The following is a 20,813-nucleotide window of genomic DNA, read 5'->3' as shown; positions in this document are numbered from 1 at the left end:
CAATAAACATACAATGAACAATCAATATTACTATTTTAATACAGACATGCTGCTGACTACCTGACTGAAGCTCGCGGACCCCTGGTGGTCCACGGACCGCAGTTTGGGAACCCAATACGCAATACCTACACAAGAAATCCAGCTTCTTGTGCCCAGAGCACGAGGAAGAGAGCCGCTGTCGGCGTCGATGTTAAATACACCTGCTAAGGAGAAAGTCCCATTTAAATAGTGGACCTTACTTCTGGGTAAGAGTGCATTGAATTATACTGTTAACAGAATTCCTCCTTTTCCCATCACCCATACCAAGCGCCCTTTGGAATGAACCGGACTTAAGAACTTCCTCGCCCGCTCGCCTGCCAGTCCCCCGCCTCCTACTCAAATGCAACCCACCCAACCCCAACTAGAAAATATTAACATCCCCTCCCCTGCTCTGCTCTGCTCTTCTCCCGTCACTTTCCTACCTCACTCCGCACTGAAAACTTCCACTTCCGACTTCTTAAAAAAAAACCGTTTTTCTTGTTTGTTTAAGTTGCCCCTCCCCTTTATTTCTTTAGCCAACGAAAATCCAGCGCCGGACCCGCCCCAAGCTTCATGCTTTGCCCGCCCCCATTCACCTCTTCCAATCAGAACGCAGACCCCGTCTTCGCTTGCGCCTATCCGGAGCATCTCTCTCCCCGAACCAATCAGTAGGCTTCGAAGGTGCCGCTCCTTCCGTGTCCCACCCACCCCCGACTACCGGATGTGTGATGTGGCTCGAGGTGCTGCGTAACTATGGTAAGCGCGGTGTTCATGGGTTATTGAGATCGGATAGGTTGTGATGGGAGCTCTATTTTTAGTTTAGGTTTCCTTGTGTTGTTTTCTCTGCGCCACTTTTTGTAAGGTTTGGAGCTCGCTAGTTCGACTGGGGTTAAGAGTGGGGCCTAGGAGTAGTCAGTACTCAGTGGTGGGGAACCTTTGATGGACTCCCATGGAACGTCTCGGCTGCTTCCCAGTATGGTCTCTCTCTCTTGAACCACAATAGCGCCCTGTCCTTAAAAAAAACCGTGACGTTATAGAAGCTGATGTCTCCGTTAGGACGTCACAATTTATCTCTTGCCTTTTCTTTTCCTCCCTTGCGTAAGATGTGATAACGAAATTCCCGTGAGAAGCCGGCTTCCACTCCTATTTTCCTGTATTGTAAAGGCTTCTCTGTTACTGTTGTTATGCTTAAATATTGCCCTTCTTACTTGCTTTTTTAATCTCATACATTCAGAGTATCATATTTTCATTTTACTTTTTCCAGAACATCACTGAAGATCTTTGGAAGTTTGATTTTATTACTATGAATAATAGTGAGTTGTTAATTTATAATAATGAAGAACTTAACTTGATTTGCAGAAATGTTATGCAGGTTTAACCTGTTCTCCCATCAAGGTTTTGCAAGCTTCTGTCAGTAAAAGGTACTTAGTAGTACCCACTAAATTATAATCGGTAGCTAGTTGTATGCATGACACAATCCTATCCAAGCATTGAAGTCAGTTCTGCTGTGTACAGTGAGGCTTGCTCTCAGGTGTGTGCCATAGGACTGTAGCTTAGTATTTGTTAACATTTAAATGTATAAATGTATTTAGATTCAGTAAAATTCAGCTGTGTTAACTGAGCTCTTGTCTTCAGTGTGTGATGTATCTCTTGTTTATTATTTATATTGATACCATCAATGTGTATGGCATTTTGCATAATGCAAAAAAAGAAGTCCCTGTACTGAGGAGCTTACAATCTCAAATCTGACATGGAAAGAAACAGTGGAAGGGAGGGAAGGGTAAACGGGGAAAGAATATGCAGTTGTTTCAGCTACGTCTGCTTGTGCTTGAAAACAAGTATAGGAACTAGGTTTGTGCAAAAGGCTTCACAGAAAGGTGAATGAACAAAGTTGTGGCATCACATAGGTATTCTAGGAAACTGTTCCAAACAGATAGGGAAGAGAAGGGAGGAGTGTTTTGAGGGAGCTCTTTTACAGGCCTAGGAAATTTCTGGTAGCATGAATGCCTATATATATTTACACTTGAAAAGTTATGTTTAAGTAGGACTTAATTCCAGGTATATATGAAACTGAAGCTGTGCAATCCAGTTCTTTAAATGTTTGCTTGGAGGTAATTTCCTTTAAGTTCACTGGGGTTTACACTCAAGTATACATAGGATTGCTTGATCCTTAACTTTATTGCTGAAAAGTAAGCACCATTGTACTTGGGAAGTGAAGAGAGAACTTTACAAGGTAGCAAGCGACAAGAGAACTGCAGAGGGTAGAGAGGATATTGAGGGCTTCAATTAAAATAACAAATGTATTTATTATTACTTATTTCTAAACTGCCCTTCTTCCATAGTAGCTTATGGTCTAGTACAGCACAATCAATTGCAGCAATAATTAAAAAATGATTCTAGCTCTTTGGCAGATGCTGTTTAGGGCATCAGGTAGGCAGCAATTTGCAAAAACACGTTATCAGGTAGATTTGAAAATAGGAGCAGTTCCTGAAAATTAATTACAGCACAAGATAGCACCTTCTGTAACCTCTTTACAACCATCTATATTGCAGGGGAGAGGATCTGTGTCTTTCCAATTTGTGTCATAAAACTGGCTTCTGCTACAAGCACTCATGTGGTCAGATATCTCACTCCCCATAGCAAGGACAAACTGTGATCCATGCTTTCAGATTAGTGTGATGAATAGAGTGTTGCACAAGTTCCCAAACTGGGGTCCACAGACCAGTGGTCTGCAAGCTGGTGGTCTGCAGTTTGTTTCTGAAGAACAGCAGCTGCTCTGATATAATCTAAGCCTGGGCTTTACTCATGGGCAGGGCCACCAATAGACAGGCAGAATGGGTAAAGTTTGAGGAGGGGGCTGCAATTTCTATTAAATGAGCTAGTCTGGCTGCTCCAAGGCCCTGCCTTCCATTGAAGTCAGAGCTGTGAGGTGGGGGTCAGGGAACTCCTAGGAGCCCCAAACACCTTCCCACCAAATGCTGGCTGCCTTTTTCCTCTCTACTTCTCCATGATGCAATGAGCTGACTGGTCTGATGGGATTTTTTTCTCTGTCTTCACTCCTTTCCCTCGCATAGTGAGGGGTGTGTGTGTGTTGTAGAAGAAGCATCTTTTAAAAAATGGAGCCGGGTGGGATACACTGTCCTGAGTGGTATTGATTGGGGAAGGGGGAGGATTATGGTATGTGTTGGACAGTCCCCTTCTCTCCTCCACTCCCCACAGCCTAACAAGCAGGCATGCTAGCCATGCTGCAGGGCCCCAAGATACAAATCTCCTCATTTACTTCTCATTTACCATCTTTTCTATCCATTCCACAACCCCCCACAATCACTGCTCTTGAAATTGCTCTGTTGCTGCCCAAAGCTATGCATGTTTCCTCAGACGTAAGTCCCACTGTTGTCAATGAGGCATACTTGGGGGGGGGGTTCACCTGCTATGTTCCTGTTTGTTATGTACCCATTATGTTAGCTTTTAGCTTTCTTTCAAAGAGTTCAAGTTTGTCTCCCTACCCAATTTATCCTTGCAACAACCCTATGAGGTAGGTTAGGCTGAGCAACAGTGACTGGCCTAAGGTCACTCAGTGAGCTTCGTGGCCAAGGGACCATTTGAACCCTTGTCTCCCAGGTCCTAGCTCACTTAATATTTATCCAGAAAATGCAGAAGTGAACAAGCTGGCAGGGTGGTGTGGTGGAGATACTCTTCCCCCTAGAGTTGGAAGCTTATTTGAACCCTTGTTAACAATGCAGCCTCTTTAAGACAGACCAGTTTAGATTGCAATCCTATATGCACTAAGTCTGCAGTCCTATGCCCATCTACCACAGATCTTGGTGGGGCTTACTTCTGAGTAAATATGCATGGTTAAGCTGTGTGATGCCTCCTCTCCTTTCCACCTCAACAGCCTGGATATAAGGAAGGATAAAACCCAAAAAAGTTTTCCAGGCTGTGAACCATGATGCTTACTTGCAAGTAAGCACCATAGAAAACACAGGGTTATTTTTTAATAAAAGTGCATGGGATCTTCTAAGGCTGCAATGTTATGCACATCTTGGGGGTCTTACTTCTGAGTAAATGTGCATGGGATCATCTGCATGATGAGGTTTTGGGAGGAGAAAAACAAAAACTGATTATGTTTAGGAGGGAAAGAGCAGAAAAATCATTTAAGTGGTGTACCAAGAACCTCAGAAGTTTTCAAGTGGTCCATGGGGAGTTTGGGAACCACTGGAGTTTGGACTTAAGCCAGGAAGATCTAACTTTAAATGCAGCTCTATCATGAAGTTCTCTAGGTGACCTTAGGCTAGCCTGTGAGATAGTGACCAGCTTGTCTCGCAGAGTTATGAGATGAGGAAACATACCCTACCCTAAGCCACTTGGAGAAGGGTGGAAAGGCAAATGTGACATTCTTTCTGACTCAGGCAAAGTGACACCAAGAAACAGTGATAAACTATAATCCCTGGCTATGTGTTACATTCATCCTAGGGAAAACAAACCACAATTGGTAAACCACAAACAAACTTTGGCTTAACATCATGGTTTGATTCAGGGCTGTGGAGTCAGAGTCGGAAGCAATTTTGGGTGGAGTCGGAGTCGATAGAAATGTACTGACTCTGACTCAGGCTTCAAAATAAATTTTGATTGACAAAATTTTTAAAATATAAATTCAAAATGTCAAAGAACCTTCCCATGATGTCAGCTGTAGTTGAGCATTTCACCATAACTCAAGATGGAAAACATTTTTTGTGTTAGTGTATGACACAGGACCCAGATGAAGGCAAATGCTGTGATGCCAAGATCAGTGCATATTCAGGCAGCGATAAAAATGCTCCTATGAGAGCTTCCAATTTAAAAAGACATTTACAGCCCTTTCCAGCAATTTTGGGTGGAGTCGGACAGTAAAAAAATAGAGGAGTCGGAGTCGAAGGTTTGGCGTACCAACTCCACCGCCCTGGTTTGATTAGAGTGAGACTATGATCTCCACTTCAAATGTAGTGTTAAGCTATGAGTTCTGGTTAGTTGCTCCAGCTAGAGGAGGAACATAGTGGGAGCCATCTTCACTGTAGACTATGCTTTGCCATGATATGCTGGCACTGCCAATTTAATGTGATACATTGAAAACATAACCCTTCAGCATTTCCAGTTCTCAAGTGGTACTGTAATTTGGTATTTGTGACTTGGTTTGAAAATGTAATATGATAAGACATTAAATACAAAAGATCTTGTACAGTTCTATAATTTTTTATTGAAATATGTTACAAATTCATTCTGTTTTATTCCACTGATGATCTGTTGTTTTTAATAAATCCCATTCATCAGTTGGGATCTTTCCATTAACTACAATAGGCCCCGTTCGCATATCATAGTTAATGGTTTACCATGAATGCACTGATTTTGACTGCTTTACTCCTCCTCACTAATGCATGGGAGAAACAAACCACAAAAGTCAAGTTAATGCTTTAGCATTATGTCTGAAGTGGGGATTGTGGTTTGTTTCACTCAAACAAACTGCTGTCAGTAAGTCAAGAATAAAGCTTGGTTACAGATTATGGTTTGTTGATAGCCATTAGCTATGGTTTACTGTGATGTACGACTGAGGCCTATAAAAGTAACTATAGGCAAAGTCATATAAACAAGCCATGATGTTTATATAGGATTTCACTGATGTGATTTGATTGAGTGGAAATGAGCATATATAGACAGAAATCTGAAGATCTATGTAAAGTGGACCCTGGGAATTTTGTATATCACAGAGTTTTTGACATTTTGTTTGTATGAATATTGAATCATTATATCAAATCACTAATTGCTTTTGAAAATCCCCTTAGTTTCAAAAGAGGTTTGTTGTATGACATGAGTGGCTATTGTTTGAGAAATACAAACCAAAACTTCCTATTTGGTGCACAGACCTTGGCGCATGACATGGACATAGTACTTTCAGATAGAATGACATCACAGATCGTTCTGGTATTTTGTAGAGTAAACTGTCTTTTTCACTTATTTATTTATTTTATTTCATTTTTAAACCGCCCATAGCGAATAGCTCTCTGGGCGGTGTACAAAAGATTAAAAGTACAGAAATACAAAATATCACAATAAATAAACTGAAACAAAGAGATTTAAAATTGTAACATTAAACGCTTTAAAATGCCTGGGAGCATAGCCAGGTCTTAACCTGGCGCTGAAAAGATAGAAGCATCGGCGCCAGGCGTATTTCTTCGGGGAGGCTATTCCACAATTCGGGGGCCACTACAGAAAAGGCCCTAGATCGAGTAACTGTCCTCCGGGCTTCCCGATGGGTTGGTACCCAGAGAAGGGCCTTAGACGCTGAGCGAAGTGACTGGGTCGGTTCATAGCGGGAGAGGCGTTCCACAAGATACTGCGGTCCCACGCCGTGTAAGTCTTTATAGGTCAAAACCAGCACCTTGAATCTGGCTCGGAAGCAAATAGGTAGCCAGTGCAAACGGGCCAGAACAGGTGTTATATGCGCTGACCGGCTGGTCCTCGTCAGCAGTCTGGCTGCTGCGTTTTGCACTAGCTGAAGCTTCTGAACTGTCTTCAAGGGCAGCCCTACGTAGAGCACATTACAGTAATCCAACCTAGAAGTTACCAGAGCATGAACAACTGAGGCGAGGTCATCCCTGTCCAGATAGGGGCATAGCTGGGCTACCAACCGAAGGTGGTAGAATGCATTCCTTGCCACCGTGGCCACTTGCGCCTCCAGAGACAAGGAAGGATCGAAAAGAACCCCAAGACTACGAACCTGTTCCTTCAAGGGGAGTGTAACCCCATCTAGAACAGGGTAAGCATCCACCATCTGGGCAGGGAAGGCATTCACCAACAGTGTCTCAGTCTTGTCTGGATTGAGTCTCAGTTTATTAGCTCTCATCCAGTCCATTATCGCGGTCAGGCAGTGATTCAGCACATCCACAGACTCACCTGTAGAAGATGAAAAGGAGAAATAGAGCTGCGTGTCATCAGCGTACTGGTGGCAACGCACTCCAAAACTCCTGATGACGGCACCCAGAGGCTGCATGTAGATGTTAAAAAGCATGGGGGACAAAACCGACCCCTGAGGGACTCCACAATGGAGAGTCCAAGGAGTTGAGCAATGTTCCCCAAGTACTACCTTCTGGTGACGATCCGCCAAGTAGGAGCGGAACCTCTGCCAAGCAGTGCCCCCAACTCCGCGAGTCTCCCCAGAAGGATACCATGGTCGATGGTATCAAACGCCGCTGAGAGATCAAGGAGAATCAACAGAGTCACACTCCCTCTGTCCCTCTCCCGACAAAGGTCATCATACAGGGCGACCAAGGCTGTTTCAGTGCCAAAACCAGGCCTAAAACCGGATTGAAACGGATCCAGATAATCGGTCTCATCCAAGAGCACCTGGAGCTGACCGGCAACCACCCGTTCCAGAACCTTGCCCAAAAAGGGGACATTCGCCACCGGTCTATAGTTGTTCAGGTCATCTGGGTCTAAGGAAGGTTTCTTTAAGAGAGGTCTTACTACTGCCTCCTTGAGGCTACTAGGGACTACTCCCTCACTCAAGGAGGCATTTATCACTTCCTTGGCCCAGCCGGTGGTAGTAGTCCTGCTAGCCTTCACTAGCCAAGATGGACAAGGATCTAGAGCAGACGTGGTCGCCCGCACCAATCCAAGTACCTTGTCCACTTCCTCAAGCTGCACCAACTGAAACTCATCCAATAATGAAAGACAAGACCGTGTTCTGGACACTTCAATGGATTCGTCTGTCATAACATCGGAGTCTAGGTCCCTACGGATGCATGCGATTTTATTTTGGAAGTGCCCTGCGATGTCGTTACAGCGAGCTTCAGATGTTTCAATAGTATCTCGAGGACCAGAATGTAAGAGTCCTCGTACAACCCTAAAAAGCTCTGCAGGGCGGCAGAGAGATGTCCTGATAGAGGCAGCGAAGTGAACCTTCTTCGCCGCCCTTACCGCTTTTATATACGACTTAGTAGAGGCACTTACCAAAGCATAACTGCATCCGTCTGGAGTTCGTCTCCATCTGCACTCCAGCCTCCTTCTCTCTTGCTTCATCACTCTCAGCTCCAGGATATACCACGGAGCTGTATGAGCTCTGCATCGAAGAGGGCGCACGGGAGCAATCGTGTCAATACCCCGGGCCATCTCCGTATTCCACAGTTCGACCAAGGCCTCAACAGGAGCACCAGTACTATCAGCTGGAAAAACTCCCAGAGCCATCTGAAAACCAATAGGATCCATAAGCCTCCGAGAGCGGACCAACTTAATAGGTCCCCCACCCTTGCAGAGGGAAAGAGTCGTTGTAAGTCTAAAACTCAGCAGGCGGTGATCTGTCCATGACAATGGAGTAGATGAAAAACACCCCACCTCCAGATCACCATTTCCATGACCAGTGGCGAAGATCAAATCAAGAGTGTGACCCGATACATGCGTTGGGCCAGTAACAAATTGAGACAGCCCCATGGTTGTCATGGAGGCCATGAAGTCCTGAGCCGCCCCAGATAAAACAGTCTCGGCATGAATGTTGATGTCCCCCAACACCACAAGTTTGGGGGACCTCAGCAATACCTCCGAGACTATCTCTGTCAGCTCAGCTAGGGAAGCTGTTGGGCAGCAAGGTGGGCGGTACACCAACAGGATTCCCAGTCTGTCTCCTTGACCCAGCACAAGGTGGAGGCACTCTAGACCAGTCGCCATCTGGACAGGATGCCTGGTGAGAGAGAAAGTACTCCTATAGACCACAGCGACCCCGCCTCCCCGACCCTCAGGTCTACCATAGTGCTGCACCGTATACCCAGGTGGACAAAGCTGAGAGAGAGCAACTCCTCCCTGCTCACCCACCCAGGTCTCGGTTAGACATGCCAGGTCGGCACCCTCATCCACTTGTGATGCGTCCTTCCCTGGCTCTCCCTGTCAGGTTCCTACCTGCTCGTGGTTACTGCCTGTCTCTAGGCACCACCAGGGACTCCACCAGTCCGGACCGCACTCTCTTATGGTTTACCTATCCGCTCTAGCACAGATCTCAACAGATCCCCCTGCTAGGCAACCACCAGTAACGTCCCAATACTAGTATTCCCAGAGACTCTGAATACTGGTATTGTTATTCTCTTCACCGCTGCCACCATTTGTTACAGTTCCCCTTCAGCCTTGGTCATTACCTTACCCTCCCTTCTGGTCTGTGAAACCCCAGCCAAGGATCAGGCCTTTGGTAAACCAAATTAAGTATTTATTAAAGATAACAAAGCTAACAAGATTAACAAGATTTCTTCTTAAGGCACATAAGCATATGGTTTTACTCAATACTAATCCGAACTCCACCTCCCTCCTGGTAAACAACTCTCTAAACCCCACCAAGCAATCCACTCTTTCTCTTCTCCCCCCAGATTCCACAATTCACCACCTCACATTCACCCAGATTTACCTGTCATCCTTTCATTTATACTGTCAGCCATTTTAAACATTCAGCCAATCATCAAGCATTCTATTACCCATTCACTCCCCCTCCTCTTTCACTACTTACCATGTATACTCTAAACAACCAGCACTTACCATATATACACTAATATATAGGAACATCACATTTCCCCCCCCTTAAACAACGGCAGAGTATTATTCCTGTTCCAGGATTTATACGTCGCGTTAACAAATAAAAGTCTCTATGGGGAAAATGTCTTTCTTTGTTCCTCTGTCTGGTCACGTCACTGCAGTCCCAGCCACTTGCCTGGAAAGTCCATCGGCCAGTACATTGTCCTTGCCTTTTATGAACTGGAAGTCCACTTGATAGTCCTGTAGGGCCCAGGACCACCTCTGCAGCATAGTGTTATGGTTTTTCATAGTCTGCAACCATAACAAGGCCCGATGATCCGTAGTCACTGTGAATCTTCGTCCCCACACGTATGGGCGCAACTTGTTCAGTCCCCACACGACCGCTAGGCACTCCTTCTGGACCGACAAATAGTTTTTCTCCCTCGGCGTCAGCTTGCGACTCAGGTACGCCACTGGATGTCTGGTGCCTTCTCTCTCCTGCAGCAAGACGACTCCCAGCGCCAGGTCAGACGCATCTGTAGCCACGATGAATGGTTTCTCATAGTCTGGTGCTATTAATATGGGTCCTTGGCACAAGGCTTGCTTCAGCAGATCAAAAGCCTTCTGACATTCATCCGTCCATACCACACGCTCAGAACACTTCTTCTTGGTCAATTCATGCAAGGGGGTTGCTATTTCCCCAAAATTTCTCACAAACTTCCTATAAAATCCAGCCACACCCAGAAATGCCCTTACTTGTTTTTTGGTTAAGGGGATCGGCCACGCTTGTATTGCCTCCACCTTGCTCTATAAGGGGATGATTTTCCCACTCCCCACCTTATGTCCTAAATAGATTACTTCCTTTAGTCCAAACTGGCATTTCTTAGCTTTTATTGTGAGGCCTGCTTTTCTTAAGGCCTCCAATACTGTTGTCAGGTGTTGGACATGCTCAGGCACCGACTTGCTAAAAATGGCCACGTCATCGATATAGGCCACTGCAAAATCTGACATGCCTCGCAACACAGTATTGATTAGCCTCTGAAATGAACTTGGTGAGTTCCTTAGTCCCATGGGTAAGGTCACAAACTCATATAACCCATCTGGTGTACTGAAGGCAGTTTTGGCTCTGGATTGCTCGTCTAGTTCCATTTGCCAAAATCCTTTACAGAGATCTAGTGTAGAGATAATGGTTGCTGCCCCCAATAACTCTAACATAGCGTCTACCCTAGGCATAGGATACGCATCTGGGACAGTAATTTTATTGATTAGCCGATAATCAATGCAAAACCTTGTCGTTCCATCTTTTTTCGGAACCAAGACAATACTTGAGGCCCAGGGACTGATGGATTCCCTGATCACTCCTAATTCCAGCATCTCTTCCACCTCCTTTTTGATCTCATTCAAAACTTTCCCATTCACACGGTACGGAACAGATCTGATTGGGGCATGATCTCCAGTATCAATGGAATGTATAACTATACTGGTTCGGCCAGGTTTGTTGCTAAAGAGATTCCTATAGGTTTTCAAAACTCTCAGAATCTCTTCTTTTACTTCCTCCTTCACCTCCTCTGACCATTCCACTTGATCTACCCCTCCTTTGTCTTTGCTTTCCTGTACCAAATCTGGAAGTTCAGGCCCACTTCCCTCAGGGAATAAGGTAACTTGCAACACCTTTGCATCCCTGGTATGGTAAGGCTTTAACATATTTACATGAACCACTTTGCTTTTGTTTAATTGGTCTGTGGTGATTACATATGTCACTGTGTCAAGCCTTTCTCTGATGGTATATGGTCCTTCCCAGTTAGCCTGTAATTTGTCATGTTTCCTGGGTATGAACGCCATAACCATATCTCCCACATCATACACACGTTCTCTGGCTGTTCTGTCATACCAGTAACTTTGCTTCTGCTGAGCTTGACTGAGATTCTCTTTCACCACTTCCATCATTTGTTTCACTGGTTCACATTCATCCTTTCTCTCAGCAGGCATCCACAGTCTATATAAAATCCCATTCTCACACACAACTTGATTCCTCAGTTTGTCAGTGAAAGGAATCTGTTGGGTCAGCGCTTGTTCCTTTATCTGCTTCAGATCTTTATGCAGCTCTTCCCTGAATTGATCTGCTTCTTCCCCAGAGACCACTTGATACAGTTTGTCTTCTTCAGCAGGCCTGCTAGTGGTTGCTATGGTGACCTGAGGCTGGTTAACAGATTCCACCCTGTTTGTTTCAGCCCCCCTTAATATGGCTTCTTTTTCTCTGCCAATTTGCTGTCTGGTCACTACATAGATCTTTCCTTGGGCGCCCGTTACATCCCTTCCCAATATTACTGGTTCTTGTTGCTGGGCATTAATGCCTACTTTATATTGGCCCTTTCGGCCTCTCCATTCCATTTTCACTAGGGCCACAGGCAAACTCTCTGGTTGACCCCTCACTCCTTGGATAGTCACTGTTTCCTGAGGTAATATTTCTTCAGATTTTATTAAATCTGGCCTCAGTAACGTCTGAGCGGCACCAGTGTCAAGCAATGCCCAATAAGTTGCCCCTTGTACACTCACTTCCTCTCTCAGACTTGAATCCAGGTCTGTTACTTCTGCCCTTGTCACTGCCCTTGTCTGAGCAGGATTACTACTGGGGTTGGTAACCTCACATTGAAAACGTAGGTGCCCCGGTCTACCACATTTGTAGCATAATTTCTCCTCACTTTTAGGGTACACAGATCCACTCTGGGGTGTCCTGTGCCCTTCAGATTTTAATGGAGGACTCACTCGCTGTGGTACCACATCCCTTCTGCCAGCACTATATGGTCTGGGTTTAAACTCTCTTGATGTTTTCCCCACCCAGCCAGTTCTATTGGAGGCGAAGTGATCCGCCAACTCTGTGGCGTCCTGCACAGATGTAGGGGAACGGTCTTTGACCAGGAGCCTTATTTCTGGTGGTAACTGATGGTATAATTGATCCAGTATCATGAGGCTTTTCACCTCTTCCACTGACTGAGCTTTGGCACTACTCATCCACTTTCCAAATATATCCATCAACTTTGCTCCCAGTTCCACAAAAGACCTCCCTGTCTGTATCTGGCAGTTTCTGAAAAGCTTTCTAAAATAATCAGGCCCCAGTCTGAATCTTTTAAACACTGCTTCTTTGAATTCAGCATAGGTAACGGGCCAGTCTGAGGGGAAATATTGGTATACCTCAGCCAATTCCCCTTTAATCAGATTTGATAAATACTGCATGTATTTATCTTCAGGTAGCCCCCACAACTGAGCTGCTTTTTCAAAGGTGCTGAGGTAAATTTGAGGATCTTGACCAGGCTCATAGACAGCAAAGTCCTTTGGAGTAATTTTTATTTTTGCTCCATCTCTGTCTTTCCTTGTCTCCTCAGAGTGAAATTTCTCTCTATCAAATTTTAACTTTTCTACTTGTAATTCAGCATCCAATGCTCGTTGCTTCTCCCTCTCCTCAAACCCCAATCTCATTCTCTCAATTTCCAACTCCCTCTGTTTTTCCTTCTCTGCACCTTCCATCCTCAATCTCTCAGCTTCCATCTTCAATCGCTCAGCTTCCAACTCCCTCTGCTTGTCTTTTTCCTCAGCCTCCCATCTTAACTTCTCTCTAAAGTACTCTATATAAGCGGGATTGCTTAAATATCCTTCTGGGGTCTCTTGACACTATGCACATCATTCTTTTGTCTAAAAGAGGCTGTCATTTGTTCTTTGTACATCAACTACAGCTGTCTGGGTTTGTGAGTTAAAAACTTCAGACAAAATGATATTGCAACCCTTGCTTGAAATCCTATATATTAAAAAACCAATTCCCAGCTTCCTGTTATACTTGAGCATGAATAAGAAACATGATGGGGCTATGTAACAGAAACATAAGAAACTGTCTTATACCAAATCAGGCTACTGGTCCATCTAGTTTGGTGTTGTCTGCACTGACCGGCAATGGCTCTCCGGGGTTTCAAGCATAGGTTTCTCCCAGCCTCACCTGGAAATGCCAGGGATTAAAAGTGGGAACATCTGCATGGAATTAAGGTAGGAGAAGATTTGGTTATCAGTGGCTGGGGTCAGCAGCTGCAGACTTGGCCCCCCACACCAATGATGTCTCCAAGTTTACCCCTTTAATTTATAGCTTATAAGTGAGTAGCTGCAATTAACTCCTATAGGGAAAAGTAAAGCACTGCACTGTGCGATGTATTTCTGTAAGGACAAAGCCTGATCTCTTCTCCTAACACTGTGGCTTGATCCTCCCTGACAGGGATTCCCCAAGGAGAACAATATGTGTCTGAGATTTACTGTGCCCAAATATGCCCTTGAAATGCACAAGCCTTCTATTTACATACACCCCACCCTCCATAATTATGAACATCTTGATAGTTGTGTTATACAAACAGGATGTCAAGAGCTTCTGATAACTTTTTCATGCATTATTTTTGTTTGGTTTGAGAGTTAAAACGACTGCTTAGTTTGTCATCTATAATAGTGGTTGTAAATGCAGATTAGGAGATTATGTATTGAGGAGTCATATTCTAATACCCAATTCTCTGCTAGGAGATTTAAGAAACAGAATATACTGGAATATATCCAGGTGTCATGGGCCCTCAAAAGTCCAATTTTTCTACTAGTATATTATTATTACATTTTTCTATTATTATTACTCATGATTGGGGTAGGAAAAAGATTTTTAAGACTAAGTCATCACTCCTGTATCACTTTTTTATTTCTTTTAGTCTGCGATCTTCAATTTTCAGAGCCTACTGACAGTATTCCTGCTGCTTATATGTACCTGTGCATACATAAGATCCTTGGCTCCCAGATTACTGGATAACAATCAAACTGGGTAGGTGAATGGGGATCCTAGAAATTTGGAGGAGGGATGGGGGATACACATGGATTGCTTGTTTGTCATCTCAGGATTATATCTAGTGACGTTATACTCAAAGTAGACTCATTGAAATCAGTGGAGTTAAGTTACTTGTCCAGTGATTTAAGTGGGTCTACTCTGAGTATGACTTCAGTGGATATTACCCTTGGTGTATTCATTTTCCTTTCAAATGTAATGACTGACATGAGGTCTGTGTCCCAAGCATTTTAACCATTAATTAAAGTGTAATTACAACAAATCTTCATGTAACTGAGGGCACATCAAAACCAGTTTGTGACATAACAATGGGGCTTTTTCAACAAAACAGTAAAAATCACACAGCAAGCCTGAGCCATGAAGCATGTTTAAAAGCAATATTTGGATCTTAGCCATAACAACTCTATTAAAACTGCATCTAATTATAAGACTGGAAATATGCATTTTTTTCTAATTTCTCAAAATATATTTTCAGATTATTGGGCATATTCTGGAAGTGTGCCAGGATTGGTAAGTGTGTGAGTTGTCCCATCACCTAAAAATATGTGGTGTTAACACATGTGCAAATGTATGTTTGTCATCCCAGCATGCCCATATTTGCTTTAAAAAGAGAATTTTTTGACATAAGAGCAAAAGTGCCCTATATGCTAAATTATTGACTAGCAAAAGTCCAAACAGCAAATTGCTTTAGTTCACAGAGTTGTTGTGAGTGTAAAATGTAAGGACCCCGTCTATAAGCTCTATATGTGTGTGGGGGGGAATGTGAGGAGTGAGGTGCTGTTTCCAGCAAAATGCTGTTTGTAGCACAGGACCAAAGTAGATGTTATATGTGAAATTCAAGTTTAGGCTCTTCCACAATCAAGTTGTGCCTGAGATGAGGTGCCGCCCTCCAGGCTAGTGTTGCTGCTGCTTGTAGGGATAGAGCTGGGAGCACCAGGTGGTGGGTGGCATCAGGCACAGATGTAGGTGTACCTGCCGCCACCACCAACCTGGTGCTTTTGCCACCCTCACTTCCAACACACTGCACCATCCTGGTAACTGGTGGTGTGGCCACAGCTGTGCCACAAGTGTCCTCAGGTTTTTTTGTTCTGCTAATTAACAGTCTACCTACCCTGTGGGATTCCCTCTCCTTAGATATTAGACAGGCGCCATCTCTGTTATCTTTTCAGCACCTGTTGAGGACCTTCCTCTTTCAACAAGCCTTTTAAGTTAAGACCTTATCCCAGTCTGTGTCTGTGTTGGAATTGCTTTTTCAGATGTTTTTAAAGTTTTTTTAAAAATATATTTTTATGATGTTTTGTTTTGAGATTTTTTAAAGATCTTTTGTTTTAATGTTTTAAAGTCTTTTGCTTTTAAGATGTTTTAAAGTCTATTTTTATGATGTTTTAAAGTGTTTTTAGTGCTTTTGTTTGCCACCCTGGGCTCCTGCTGGAAGGGTGAGATATAAATCAAATAATAAATAAAATAAATAAATAATAAATACCACCATCATCTGGCTATTATCTCTGGAATAGGGAAGACAGGTAGGTATAGCAACTGTATGTATGTGTTGTTGTTTTCCATCCCTACCCTCAGCAGCTGAATGCAAGGACAAGGGAGGTTCTTGATTAAGAAAAGAGCACAGGAGGAGAAGGTTAATCACCTAGCCAAAAATTCTAGCAAACCATTTTAGCACTTGTTCTCTTTCTATAAAAGATCATCACAAATCTACATCAGTGTTGAATGCAACTCTGCCCCTTGTGTTTAAACAGCCTTTTGAATGTCTGCACCTTTAAGCAGACAAGCTGTTGCCTATTTGTAGTAGTGCTAACAGACGTTTGATTCTAATGGATAATGGATGCCTCTTTCAAAACAATTAAGAGCAGGAAAGTACAACACATATGAAGACTGTAAAACTCTAGGAGGTGGACATCCTCAACATTAATTCTAAACAGATGTGAAATTGTAGGCATTAATTCACACCGCTATTTGCAGTTTAATTTAATGGGTGCCAGACAATGACAGTGTCTTGTAATGTAATTGTGGTGGCCCTAACTTATGGGAAGAGTCAGTGAACTGTTTCCTACTATGGAAAGATTTCTTACTCAAAGTTGGTCAGCCAGCCTGTGAGAGAGGATATTTGTATGCACGTTCATTTAAGCACACCACCAATCCAGAAGCCTTAGCCATTATAATTATATTATTTGCTTTACATACTCCAGATATTATAGCATTTCTTCATTTAATGTTACTGTGTTGTTGTTTTTAAATGTTACCCAATAAGCATATGGCAACTATTGTGCACTATGTTGTAAATTTAGCAAGAGAATCTTCTCTGACGTTTTACTGATTTAAAGGCCGACAGTGCATATTGGTTAAGAGTTTCTGATGACAAATTCATACTCTTATGTGCAAGGGGAAGGCTGTGTTTGGGTTTCATTAGCCTTGTGGAAGGGACTAACACAGGAGGATTATTAAGTACTCTTGATGCAACAGTGTTAACAGCATGGCTTACTTAACAGAAGTTAACACTCCCTTACTGTGGTCAGGGCTATGATTAGATAACGCAACCTGACCTGGGTGTGGGGACCTTGTTTGCTCCTGCCAGCTCTCCCCATTTGACCCAGCAGACCCTTTTGGGGAAGCCACACCGACCTGTCCTACACCTAACATTTATTTATTTATTTAATTTGTTTCCCTCCCTTCCTCCCAGCAGGAGCCCATCAGGTGTGGGGCACGTAAGGGGGGGTTCAAAGGAACAATCAGGAGCTTAAAGTGGGCTCCTGAATATGCCTTTGCTGGAGCAAGGTGTGCTCCCAACTGCTCATTAGTGGGAGAGTACATTGCTCAAGGATGGGGAAGTGGTTTCCCTCCCAGCGCTGCTTCTTTCCACCTCTGACATTGGAGGTGGAACCGCGGGGAGGCTTGCAAACATAGAGCTGGCAGTGCCCCCTGCATTTGTTTCCCCAAGCTTTGCAGCTCTGTGTAAGGGATTTTGAGAGGTGTCTGGAACAACCCACCTGTCGATCATGTGGTGCCATAATGATGACATGTGATTGACAGGTGGGTTGTCCCACCCGTCTATCAAAGTTGGCCTGCAGGCAGTGCTAAAAAGATCTCCCACCCATGACCTAATCTGATGAAAGCATTCTTCCCTTCCTTCACTCCCATTTCTTTCTATTTTTTGTGACTTTTCTAATGCTGCAGACGTACCTAGCAGCACTTTTTGCAAATACTGCTCCCATAACCTTCACTGGAACTGGTCTGGGCAGAAGATTAGGTTGAAATTGACACACTTTGTAGATGTTCTCTGTGTCAATGTGGATATTGAATGGGGGAGAAAATGTGCACTTGAACTTGGTTTTTCTCATTTTCTCGCAGATTTTCCTGCTTCATATTACTGCATTTCTGTCTAAAAAACTATGCTTGTTGGTATAATGAAAGCTAGCCAGTAATTCAATTTTGTGTCTTCTTCCAGGTGAGCGGAAGAGCCCCTACGTAGCTGTGTGCTGTATAGCGATGGCCTTCAGTATTCTGTTTGTACAGTAAAAATAGGAAAATGTCCGGAATGTATTGCTGTCAAACTGCAGTGGAATAAAAGACTCGGGGAAACAAAAGATGAAAAATATGTTCTACACTTCTTTGTTCATACTGGACAAGACAAGCTTTTGACAATTTGTTTCCATATTTGAATTAGGAGAGCATTTATTAATTAACATTGTCATACTTTTGAATTCTGCAGAGTTCTTTTATGTGAACAGTATTCTGAATTTCAGATGAGATATTTTAAGACAGACAAGTAAAAAACCCTGTAATACTTTTCTGAGAACTGATTTGCTATTAAAATACACATTCTTTTAAAAAACTATTTATTTATATTTTTGTAATAAGTTTTCATTAAAAAAATATAAAATGAGAGGTTGAGATCCCATGTCACATTAGCAGACATGATGGGACTTCCCCTTCCCTGGCAGGGGAGATACCATGATCATGAAGGTGGTTTTCCCAGGATCAGGATCATCCATTGCACTCGGGGTGTGGTGATTCCTGCGATTTCCCCCAAATACGGGAAACTCAATTTCCCTTCCCCTCGCAGCCCCCACTGCCCTTCCCAGTCTTCTCCAGAGGATCCTTATGACGCTGCAGAGAAAGAAAAAAGGAAAATCCTGTTTGCATGAGCAGAAGTCAGTAGTGCACAATTGGATATCACCCCAAAACAATAAAAATAAAATCTTGAAAGGATATGCAGCAATAACATAAAATCAGATCGCTATTGTACTATTGTCAATAAAACTGATGTTCTAAGTATAAGACACAGAGACTGAGACACAAGGCACATAAGCAAAAATTCAAAACGTAGAAGCTTTCGCATTGGAAACACTTAAGTAATTTCTAATGAATTTTTATATATGCTGCAGGTTGAGAACATAGCATAATTAGTTATTAAAATATCTGGAAAATAGAATGTTTTACAGAGAATGGATCTGTTCAACATAACTTCATTAGGCAAATGTTTGTATTAAAGTCTACACAATCAAATATTTTTGGTTTACTCTTGATTTTTTAAATAAAAAAAATATAATATGCTGTGCATTGATGATATCTGCAGGCAGTTAAACTCTGGAACTTGCCAAAATTCATGAGAAATATATTTGTTTCATATTACAAAATAAACAGCTAGATTTTTCCAGACGTGTTCTTGAAATCTGGCTTTTATATTGTCAGTAGTTGTCTGACAGGATACTCAGTACATCTCATGCAAAAGTATGAAAAAACTATTGATAATACTGGTATAATATACTGAAATTAATTCTTTAATGTGGTCATGCTATTTCTGGTTAGCTGGCAGCATAGTGCTACTGTTTTTAAAGAAACGCAACTCTCTGGATTTGGGGCTTGTTTAACAAGTAGTACAAATATCTTTGGACCGTCAGATATATTTTTGTACATTATAGCCTTTTACTGACAACTATCTTTAGGAGAAGCTACGTTATGTGTTTCAAAATTACTTTATGAATAACAGAACAATCAAGCCTAGAATCAAAGAAAGGTCATTGTTGAGCAATGACTGCTAAACTCTGATGTAGAAAATAGTGTATATTTTGAAGAATATTTAGCAGGTGGTAGTTTTCACACAATTAAGATGTAAATTTATGCATGAAACCGAGGGGCGATGTCATCAGCCAATGGATTCATATTCTTTGAAAGCAGTGTGGCATGGCGTAATCTTACATGTAGCATTTGAAGAACAAGAATGCATGGGACTCGCAATATGCGTATCAGTTTGTGGTGTGTGACGGTCCTGAAGACCTCATCATAAGGAGCCAGCCATAACTCGTTCAGAACACTGTGTGTATACACCATTTCAATTTTATTACTGGTAAAAATGTATGCTTTTCTGATCATATGTATCTGTCCAAAGTGTTTAAAACCTGTTTCCTGGCAGTGCTTTTAAGAGAGTGGCAGTTCCATAACTATAATCAAGCTTCCAAATACAAATCTGATAAATAAAATTTGTTATTGTTGCAAAATTTTATTGCACAAATTGACACAAAATTTATGTTGAAACTGTTTTCCTCTTTTAAAGCAATAATGGGATGTAGAAATAGCATTCAGAAAGTTCCTGGCTTTTCAATGGTTTTAAAACCTATTAATATGCATTAATTTTGATGTCCTACCTTGTCTCAAACTATATTCTGCTAAATGGTTCACAATATCCACTGTCTATAAATGGTTGTTACTAAGAATCAAAAGAAACCACTGCATTATGTGTGGGTTTTTTAAAAAAAAAATTAAAGCAGAAGTTTCTGTTTATCAAATACAGTTTTATGAAAAGGTTCCGTTTGTCCACAAACCCTCAAACTGTATGGTGATTTTTTAATACAGCTTTGGCATGTATAGAGCAACCTCCAGTCTTAAACAGGATTTATTTAGAAGAGTGTTGAAAAACGGAAATGGACTGCCTTCAAGTCGATCCCGACTTACGGCTACCCTATGAATAGGGTTTTCATGGTAAGCAGTATTCAGAGGGGGTTTACCATTGCCTCCCTCTGAGGCTAGTCCTCCCCAGCTGGCTAGGGCCTGCTCAGCTTGCCACAGCTGCACAAGCCAGCCCCTTCCTTGTCCGCAACTGCCACCTGTGGGGCAACTGGGCTCCTTGGGACTATGCAGCTTGCCCACGGCTGCACAAGTGGCAGGGCACGTAACCCCTGAGCCACTCACTGGGGGTGATCTTTAGCTGGCCCTTGACACCCAGGAGACACGAGCGGGGATTTGAACTCACAGACTGGACTCCCAGCCAGGCTCTCCTCCCCACTGTTAGTTTAAAGAAACAAAATCCCCCACAAAACCCATAAATGCAAACAGCTCACTAATTAGCCCCCACAAAAGTGTCCCCATCTTTAGATAGATCTATAGAGGTTATCTATCCTAT

At 42.9% G+C, this 20,813-nt stretch overlaps 2 protein-coding genes and 1 pseudogene across 10 annotated transcripts in view; 2 read left to right on the top strand and 1 right to left on the bottom strand.

Annotated features, from left to right (window-relative positions):
* XRCC4 (X-ray repair cross complementing 4) overlaps positions 1 to 553 on the bottom strand; it is a 201,539-nt gene extending 200,986 nt beyond the window's left edge. For 7 of the 8 annotated variants that reach the window (XR_009761877.1, XM_061621930.1, XM_061621909.1 and 4 more), the window contains exon 1: positions 462 to 553. The gene's annotated coding sequence lies outside the window, so the exon portion shown is untranslated. The remainder of the gene's footprint in view (positions 1 to 461) is intronic. The other variant, XM_061621917.1, reaches the window with a different exon arrangement.
* Positions 554 to 659: 106 nt separating this feature from the next.
* On the top strand, positions 660 to 20,199 carry TMEM167A (transmembrane protein 167A). Of its 2 annotated transcripts, none has more exons than XM_061621965.1 (4): positions 660 to 774; positions 14,271 to 14,380; positions 14,877 to 14,911; positions 17,859 to 20,199. In XM_061621965.1, exons 1-4 carry the CDS (start codon positions 772 to 774, stop codon positions 17,927 to 17,929), a joined length of 219 nt encoding a protein of 72 aa, XP_061477949.1. In that variant the 5' UTR covers positions 660 to 771; the 3' UTR covers positions 17,930 to 20,199. The 2 variants fall into 2 exon arrangements, with proteins under 2 accessions (XP_061477949.1, XP_061477942.1); XM_061621958.1 differs by lacking the exon at positions 660 to 774 and adding an exon at positions 1,469 to 1,549.
* Positions 18,340 to 18,467, top strand: LOC133375955 (U1 spliceosomal RNA; annotated as a pseudogene).
* Positions 20,200 to 20,813: the final 614 nt, after the last annotated feature.

Source organism: Rhineura floridana, chromosome 1 (genome assembly GCF_030035675.1).
Source record: "Rhineura floridana isolate rRhiFlo1 chromosome 1, rRhiFlo1.hap2, whole genome shotgun sequence".
Taxonomy (NCBI): domain Eukaryota; kingdom Metazoa; phylum Chordata; class Lepidosauria; order Squamata; family Rhineuridae; genus Rhineura; species Rhineura floridana.
This window is presented reverse-complemented; position numbering and strand designations above follow the sequence as displayed.